Here is a 9,944-nt window from a genome sequence, read left to right as displayed (position 1 = left end):
GTCGACCAGTTTACGTAAAGCGTGTGATATGCTTCAACACTTCACTAACCACACTTTAACAAATGCACACGGTTGATGCATGAGCTGTAGACTACACATAATAATAAAACGCAATTAACCGCATGTACGACAATTGGTTGATAATGTGCCGTAGTTTTGTCTGGTCCCACCCATTGAGCAGGGCTGTGTTTATGGAAGTATTCGTGAGGCGTTTAAGTGCTGTCGGAAATTAGCAAGCCATAGCAATATAACCTTTTGTCTCCATTCTTTCAAATTCGTTTTGCTTAAAAGGTACAAACAAAAGTTATTATTTATTTTTAGTCTTGAACAACGCTAGGAAGCAACAGCAGGAACCCAACATGAAAGAAATCATAAACATTGCACTGCACAACTTTCATTATGCAACTAAACTGTGATTGGCTTCTACGCTTAACCTAACTGACACTTGACTAACTTGTATAATGTAAGCATCCGATACAAAATGAAGACTTTATATAATGTTTTAATGTTTTTTTTGTTTGTTTTTTTTATTATATGATGATAAAATTATACAGAGATAAAGCTGCTTCATTTTTGTGTCCTCCCTGAAAAGTCAACCTGGTCTGCAATAAATGTTGTATCCCTGACAGAGAAAGCTATTCACTCAACTAGACTCTTTAAAAGAGACACACGAGGTACGGTAGAAGGTAAAAGGTAATGCAGAGACTGTCAAGTCTCAAGTTTTTTTTATTAAAAGTTTCCCTTTCACGTATGGCTTTGAACCTGTGATCCTTGAGTTGTCAGTCAAGTCAAAGTCAAGTCAAGTCAAACTCAAACAAAAATATGACTGACTCCGACGCAAAGTAAGGTCTTCCCATTATAAAATATGGCACAATGAAACACTGTGAAATGTGGACAAACAGATCTGTCGATGTGCGAGGAGCCGACACGTCTTTCTGTGTGTTTAATTTATCTTCTCACTCACATTCATCTGCTATAGTTGTCAGATTTATAGTTTGGGCATGAGACACACTGACGTGCCAGCAACACCCATCTACTCCCATGTAAACTGGAGAGGAGAAATTTCCAAAAGGAGGACGGAGCACCTGTTCTTTTCTAAACTCCCAAGGTCACATTTTTAAACTTTAGCCACTGAAACTCGGGATTCAAATGGTCAACAAGATGAGGATGCTCACAGGCACGCTCAAAAATTCTTTTCAAAATTTCATTTCAAATTTCATCACAAGGGTTATGTAGTGGAGTGTTAATTAACAGACACTGCAGTATAGAAAATTGTACTTCAGTACAGAGTACTTGTTTCACCGCTAGGTGGCTGCTGTCGGGTCATTAAAGTCTACCTTAGAAATAACGTTAATTACTTACAGCTGAGTAAAACACACTTTATTCTAACGTGCAGTTTTGCTGAAGGAAACATTATATGTTTTTACACTTTACATTACTCACCCGTAGAAACACAAGAAGCTAAAAACAGCAACAGTATCATCATGTGTTGTGTTGTGAGTCCAGCAGTCGTCGACCAGTTTACGTAAAGCGTGCGATATGCTTCAACACTTCACTAACCACACTTTGACAAATGCACACGGTTGATGCATGAGCTGTAGACTACACATAATAATAAAACGCAATTAACCGCATGTACGACAATAAGGTGGTACTATGCCACGAAAGGTAGTTTTGTCTGGTCCCACCCATTGAGCAGGGCTGTGTTTATGGAGGTAGTTGTGAGGCGTTTAAGTGCTGTCGGAAATTAGCAAGCCATAGCAATATAACCTTTTGTCTCCATTCTTTCAAATTCTTGAACTCAGTCAATTCAAACGTTTTGCTTAAAAGGTACAAGCAAGCTGTCGGAAATTACTGTTGCTTAACCGCTCGTGAACTGACCCCATCCTTATGTAATGTGGCAAAAGTGGAAACTTTTTTTTTTTTGGTTTATCAGTTATGTTAGTGACATAGTCAATAATTATTAATAACCAATAATTTTCTTGTGTGCACAAGATACTTTCCTATAAATTCATATGCATCTCACAGCTTCACACAGTCACCATATAATGGAGAGAACTCACCTAATCAAGTTTTATTTTCACCTCGAATGGTCATATCACAATACGAAAGGTTTTAAAAATGATTTGACGGGAATGCTCCGCCAAGCCTCACCCACTGATAGTTGGTTTTGCTAATAAGAACTATAAAACTAAAAAAGAGCAGGTCACTACACTTTAAATTATTATTTTATGTACTGTACTTATTGAGTTGAAATATCAAAAACAAAATCTTTAGAGTAGATGAGCAAGCCCCCAACATGACCCTTTTCTTTTCCATTCTTTAAAATTCTTGAACTCTGTCAATTCAAACCTTTTGCTTAAAAGGTACAAGCAATTATGGCAATGTTAATTATTTTAGTCTTGAACAGAGCCAGAAAGCAACAGCAAGAACCCGACATGAAAGACATCATTATCTTTGCTTAAACATTGCACTGAGCAACCAAAATGCTCCAGCTTTCATTATTGTAATGCAACTAAACTGTGATTGGCTTCTACACTTAATGTAATTGACACTTGACTAACCTGAAAAACATCTCAGTGTGCTCTATTGTGCCTTTTGTATAATGAAAGACTATGGTCACTTCTGGCTCCATAAAACCAAGATGGCAACGTCAGTAATGCCAAACTAAAGACTTTAAAACGGTTGTCCACAAAGCAATAAGTGTGGTCTAAATAGGGGTTTACACTTCGTCACTTTTATTAAGTTTAATATCTGAGTGGCTCCCCAACAGTGCCCTCACAGTACAAAACCAGCCAGCAGAAGTTAGAAGATCAAAACAAAAGCATAAATTTAGAAAATTCCTTTTAAAAACAGTAACATAGGACCGCAGCGCTCAGAGAAGGAAGCTATCATCATAGAATACAATACATACATAAAATATACATTTCTTCACTACAACCGCATCCCTATATGTATGCATACAACAATAATGTAATACTGTGAAAGGAGCCCGTTATTAACAGTTCCTGTTAAAGGTACTAACTATAATTTCAGCCTTCATCTTTAATAATTTTAATTTTTAAGAAGGAAACCACAAGCTCATGCAAAATTGTCTTACAAAATGTTTAAGTCAAAATATCCTTACATACAATGCAGACAAATATTTGTCATTATTTTACAATTATTTCATGCACTAATGACTTCAACAGTTTCTCCAAACCACATGCAGAGAGTATGGAAAACTACAACCTACAAACACACACAAAAAGATACAAAACGTTTTCACTGTTGAACTGACAATTTTACAAAGTATGAAACAAATAAAAATATCTCATATAATTCAGATAAAGATGTAACAATACAACCATACAAAATAGTATCTATAGTTGGCAGTGGTTTAAAGTTTTTGATCTCCATGTAGTCAGTCTGACTCCAATTTAAATCCACAATCTCTAAAATCCTTTACACAAACTCACTTTCAGCTCTCATTGTAACATCATCTCTGGAACCAACATGTATGACACACACATTTAAGATTCATATTATACAAATAAGACATTATGACTATTGAAACAAAGCTTATACTGAAGAATTATAGTATTAAGGTACCCTGAGTGAGAAAAAATATCGTGCTTATGTTTTGTTATTACTTCTACCCTTCCATGTTCCCCTCTCAACTGTAACCTTACTACAGGAAATTGGTTTTATAATGAAAGAAAGTAGTCCAGCAGGAGAAAGTAACTCCTGAACTAGATGACTTACGAAGACAAAATAACATATTTTATATCAGTGTAACACCAGTTATTAAATGAAAAGGTCACTGACATGGTAAAATAGGAAAATAAGACATTTTAGGGTGATTATAATAATACACCTCTTGCTATGTTTGTTTTACAATACAATTTCCTGCAATAGCCAAACTATTCTGACTCGACATGATTAATCCAAAAACATTACACAGTAAAACACTGACAGGGACCACTTCACTGCACAATGAGTACTTTTACTTTTGATAGTGAGAGTGATTGCTATCCTCCAAATTAAAATGATCCAAATTAGCAAAAGTAAAATGCTTTATTCATTTATTTACTGTACTGTGCTGTGTAAATGACCTCTCCATTTGATTCCTTATGTCAAAATGACATGAAATATTGCGTTCTTCATTCTTTGAATGATGTGTGGTTAAAGAGTTATAAAAAATAAGATTTGACCACTTATGTGGACATCAATTCATGACGACAAACGAACCCCACGGGCCATTAGTTGACTTTGGCAACATAAAATTTGACTAGACACCAAAAGCAGGTTCTAAAAAATGTCAAGCAGATGCATGGGGACCTACTTCTCCTCCTGGACTTAAGAAGATGTCACACATTTTGTTACCTTTATTTCTATTTCTATTCAATTTGAATTTAATTATGTAGGACCAAATCATAACAGTAGTAGTCTCATAACACTTTTCATATCAAACTGCTCTAAACTGCACTCTTTACTCTAATATTATTCACAGCAACCCAACAATTCACTAAATTTCTAACATCAATTCAAAGACTTAAATGGTTGTTCCAGTCAGTCACAAACCACAATACTGAATTCTATCCATAGCAACTCACAAAAAAGTAAACAATCAAAGTAGAGGTGAATAAAAGTCTGAATCTTTAGAATTTTCCTTAGTGAACCTTATAGAAAGTTGAGTTTATCGGAGTTATAAACATCACTGAGATGAGATGTGTCTGAACCAAGGGGAGGAGCAGATGGAAAGCTCATCCCTTTCAGCTCAAACCTTGGTTCAGGAACATCAGAGCCAACTGAAGGAGCTGGAGTGACTCCTTGGACTCCTGAAGCTACAACCTGGTGAACAAACAACAAAACACAAAGTAAATGTGTGTGCTAATAACAGTGTCAGTAAGTTTGATGTGTGAAAAGAGACAGACTCAGGGTGAGGACTTTCTTGTTTTTTATAAAGACAATATGGTTTATGTCAGTAGCCCATACATTTCCTGCATTTAGAGTGAATTGTGTTTGTATGTATACACAATGTATCAGGCTGATGGAGGTTCACATGGACATTCACTGGGTTGTACACCTTTAAGTAAAACATATATATCACAAGTATGAAAACGAGAACACGAGAAAACACTGGACATACAGTTGAGGATGTAATAAAGAAATTATGATGTGGGTTACAACTTGCTATGTACCCATGGAAGTACCAACTAGATCCTAATGATTCACAGACATTATAATGATATTTATACTCAGATTTATTTGTTTTCACAGGCTATCACACTAGACCTAAAGACTTTTCCAAGCCTTTTAATGTGATTGAATATAGGTGATAAGGCCCACAGTCATTATATGCAAAAATACAAAGGTTTCAGGTTTCACTGTCCATAACATTGGCACGTGTCTACCTTTTCCCTCATACTGTCAGCCCTTTGCTCCATAACCTTGGAGCTTCTTTCTCTCTTTGTCTTTGTGTATGTGCTTGATTGAGTGGAGTCGGGTGAGTGGGTGGCAAGCTGTAATCTTAATCAACACTGGTTTAAGTGCCCGGATTTGACTTCTCTATCTCCAGTGTAATTCTGATCAATCTGAAAACTCCTTCTGAACATGACCACACACACTCTCTGAACATCTGGAAACTCTCTGCCTAGTTCCTCAGCCTGCTTCCCCCCCCAACTTACTCTACTCCCCATACCCATAGCTAAGCCTCCCCAGATCCCCTACCCAGATTATAGACTCTCTTTAGTCATTTGGCTAACACTTTTATCCAAAGCGACTTACAAAAACAATCAATTTACAGTTTGACTAGGACATGTTAGTGCAACAATAAGAATAGATACTACTTTGTAGGCGAGTGTTAGCATGTGCCCTTTTGGGTTGATTGAAAACCAGGTGCGACGCTCCGTTCTGGAGCATCTGGAGAGGTTTCATGTGCAGGCTAAGAGGCCTGTCAGGAAGGCATTACAGTAATCGAGTCGTGAGATGACCACAGCCTCTATCAGTAGTTGGTTAGTTGAGTCAAGTAAGGCCTGATTTTTTATTCACTATTATTGTAATCAACTCTGTTACTCCTGCATCCAGTTTCTTGTGTTTTTGTGTGCTGCATTTCATTCCATTAGTCCTGTACAACAAACACAGTATCTTTGCCTCATGTCTCTCCCTCCGACAACTCCCATCCCTGCCTCAGAACATGCCCCACAGTTTAAAAATCTTTTAACACCTACCGATGGCCCAGGGGAGGTAGTTGCAGGTGCAGGAGAAACAACAGGCTGAACAGAGTAATCTGTAGTAGGTGCAGCATAGAAAACTACAGGTTGATTCGCGTCCTGCAATTGGAACAAGGACATTGAAGTAAAAATAGCAACACATAATATTACAGTTGGTCTGAATGCTGACTGGACCAAGTACTTACATGGTAATACACAGCAGGTGCTGCTGCAGTCTGAGGAGCAGACCTGTCCCTTTTAGTAGAGCTCTTTTTACAACAGCACTTTTTCACGCAGCAACAGCAGACAATCAGCATGAGGATAATCCCGACAATAACACAAACATAAACATATGTAGGAAGAAATCCTGTTAAAGCAGCAAAAGGGGCGGGGGCAATGATAGTTTGAATTGTCAGTTACAGTTTGTTCATACATAATTTTTCTTCCTATGAGAAAAATATTTAAGCTGTAGCTCACCATGGTCCACCCACACAGTCATGCCCACGTTGCCTTGAGAGTCTATGAATTTATATGTGCCAAAATCTGAGTTGTCGATAGAGTGAAATTGTATGCCATTAGGGAATACGCTGGCTCTATTAGAACGACTTCTTAGGTCTTTGGACCATTTGCCTGCTTTCATCAATGTTATTGTTTCGATCTGGGTATCAGAGGTAAATTTCAGTGTCCACGATCCACCACACACAAGATAACCGATGAAGAGGTCATCCCCCACAGTTGCAGAACGTTGTACTTCGTGCCCTGCGTGTCATAAAGAGTAGGTTGTATTAAAACACCGAATCAAATGCACAGCAGTCCAAAAGGTTGCATGCAACTTCTATCAAGTTCTTAACAGCACCTTTTACTAACAGCTGTACTGTTTTGAGCACAGTGCCGTCTTGTTTCCTGAAGTAGTAGTGGCCGTTGTCTGACTGAGTGACGCAGGCCATCTGCCAGGTATCACTATAACTCATCCTTCCTCTGACTCCCTTATTAGATTGAGGGTTTGTGCGATTCCACAGGACCAATAATTGGTCTGTATCATTATCGGGAGTAAAATCCAGAAGTTTACGCTCTTCAGGAGAATCATAGAACCAATTATTCCCATAATATTTCTCAACAAGTTCAGAACAAGCTGGAAAACAAAATCAAATACATAGAAAAACAGGGTTAACTCATTGTATATAGGAATGCTGCACAAAGCCAATAGACATTTCCTCTAATAGAGGCTTTCAATATGCAACATAATGTAATGTTCTTACGCAAAACTTTCAGTGTGATAACATCCAAAGGTGTTTCATCACGATATGCAATGGAAAATATTCCACCATACTTTTCTTTCACATCTGTGAAAGTCACTTTGCCAATGGAAACTTTGACCCGTGGATCCCTTGCCTGAAAACACAAATACATTTAGTCAGGACAGTGTAGATTCTGTTCAGTCTCATTCAAAACCTTGTTTGCTCTGACTTGAACAGAAACCAGACATTTGTCATGTAAAATTATACCACCAGAAGCTGCTCACCTCTCCGTTTTCCATCAGTAGTTTCAAAGACCCCCCCTTATTCGGAGTGAAGTAGAGTTTACCCGTGAAAACAGGTGGTCTATATGGAAATGGTAACTTGTAAGTCTTGCCATAGCAGTTCTCTACTAATTCAAGACAGGTGGATGAACCTTTTCAAGGACACAGGAGCAGAATAGATAGATAGGAGGAACACTTAAGGTGAGTCAGACACAAAACATTTGAGGACATGTGGAAAACATACACTAGGCAACTTCTACAAATTTGAGATCACAGACAACACTGAAAATGTTGTGAAATACTTCTTATATGTATAAACATAATAACACATTTCTGTGTGTTCCATTTGTTCCTGTGGGCACTACTGAATTAATATACTGATATGCCAAGTGGTAAAACTGAGGCCACATTTTTAGAAATGGCTCAGTAACCACTTCGGCCATGTGGCACAATCAGCAAGAAGTGAGTATACTCTTATTTTATGGCCCTATAAGTGGTTCATCCAGCAAAAGATGAACATCCTGTGTTATGAAAAGTGAGTGAAAGTGCCTTTGCCATCCTTTGGAAAAATGCAGCTTGTAGTGAACTTCACTCTTATGCAGAAAGTAAATAGCAAACAAGTTACAAGGTGAGCATCATTTTCACATAACACCTGGACTTTATAAACTAAGCGAACAAATAGAAAGGTCAAATAGGCAGAGAAGTAAGTAAATAAAATACAATAAATAAATACATAGAGAAAGAAAAAGCTAATAAAACCTTAAGTAGCCTTATAATCTGTAAATCTATGTGTTCATTTGAATTAAATTAATGCCACTTTTTCTGGTCTAAATTGCAGCAAGAAAACAAATTAAAAAACATGTTATTAATGAACTCTTTTCATTGGGCTTGTTTACACCAAGTAGAAAGTCTGTATATGTAGTGAAGGTGACGGTGGTGGCTGTTGTTTTCTGGTTGATTTGATTTAATTCATGCAGTCCATCGGTACAACTAGAAAAAACTAAAAACAAGCCACTTCAACACACAGCTGGGCATATTTGTGAAAGTTAAAACGCCAACAACACACAGATATCAGATCAGTAGGTTTAGCCTATTGCAAAGTAATAAAAAAAAGTGAAAACCTGTAACGTTGAATGTCAGATGGGTGTGGTTGCATTTCTTCTATGGTAGTACTCACCAAATAAGAAGAAGGTAACAATCGCGTACAACAGTGACATGTTGTTCCCGGCAGAGAGAGTTGTTTACAGTATCAAAACTGTAACTGCAATAACAAGATGTCTCTAAACTCAAAGACTGAACACTGAACACAAGATTTAAGAAAACACAACAGATAAAAGTTTGTCCACTCGCTGCAAAAAAAGAAAAATCCTCCAATCTAACATCGAGTCTGTGTGTTTGTGCCCGAAATGGGCAGGGTCTCGTGTTCTTTATGTCATAACTGCGCAATTTGTGCATAAACTGCGCATATACCGTCTGGCATAGATTGTAGTTATATACGGACTAAAAATCCCCAGAAGAAAACTCAATCTTTGATTAAAGTGCCGATAATGCCATTAATCATGTCATTAGATAATATTAATTTTAAGGTATCACAGGCCAAAAGGTTGGGAACCACTGTAGCCACTGTAAAAACTGTCAGCCTGCAGGTTAGATTGCATGAAAATACTTATATCTCTCTAAAATACTGTTTATAAACTATATATATATATATATATATATATATATATATATATATATATATATATATTATATATATAGATATATATATATAAAACATGTTGACCAGCTAAATATAACTTTTCGGTGACCATGCATTTAATTCATTTTCCAACTATTAGTTCATTTATACTGATTATATTAGGAATGGATTACATTTATGCCACTGAAAAAGTTGTATGTACGCAACAAAGGTAGTATAATCACTGCTGGAAACATCCCTACATACACAGAGGTCATACAGTAAACATAAAATATAAATAATTTTTGTGGGTAATAAAAAGGGTCATGACAGCTCCTTTGTGCACATGAGTTATCTTTACACTGCAGTAGAAGATCAAAACTCATCCATCCTAAGTGATAGCACTTTCTTTTTCTTTTCAGTAAAATTCAGTAAAAGTTTAATATCTGAGTGGCTCCCCAACAGTGCCCTCACAGTACAAAACCAGCCAGCAGAAGTTAGAAGATCAAAACAAAAGCATAAATTAAAAAAATTCCTTTTAAAAACAGTAACG

At 36.9% G+C, this 9,944-nt stretch overlaps 1 protein-coding gene across 2 annotated transcripts; it reads right to left on the bottom strand.

Annotated features, from left to right (window-relative positions):
- Positions 1 to 2,721: 2,721 nt before the first annotated feature.
- LOC104933265 (uncharacterized) lies at positions 2,722 to 9,105 on the bottom strand. 2 transcript variants are annotated; one of them, XM_010748671.3, is made up of 8 exons: positions 8,891 to 9,105; positions 7,717 to 7,865; positions 7,454 to 7,586; positions 7,051 to 7,326; positions 6,672 to 6,953; positions 6,401 to 6,561; positions 6,213 to 6,314; positions 2,722 to 4,833 (listed from the first exon to the last, which is right to left on the bottom strand). In XM_010748671.3, exons 1-8 carry the CDS (start codon positions 8,928 to 8,930, stop codon positions 4,663 to 4,665), a joined length of 1,314 nt encoding a protein of 437 aa, XP_010746973.2. In that variant the 5' UTR covers positions 8,931 to 9,105; the 3' UTR covers positions 2,722 to 4,662. The 2 variants fall into 2 exon arrangements, with proteins under 2 accessions (XP_010746973.2, XP_019109276.1); XM_019253731.2 differs by lacking the exon at positions 2,722 to 4,833 and adding an exon at positions 4,854 to 5,068.
- Between the last annotated feature and the right edge of the window lie 839 nt (positions 9,106 to 9,944).

Source organism: Larimichthys crocea, chromosome I (genome assembly GCF_000972845.2).
Source record: "Larimichthys crocea isolate SSNF chromosome I, L_crocea_2.0, whole genome shotgun sequence".
NCBI lineage: Eukaryota > Metazoa > Chordata > Actinopteri > Sciaenidae > Larimichthys > Larimichthys crocea.
Note: the sequence above shows the minus strand (reverse complement) of the source record. Positions and strands in the feature narration are given on the sequence as shown.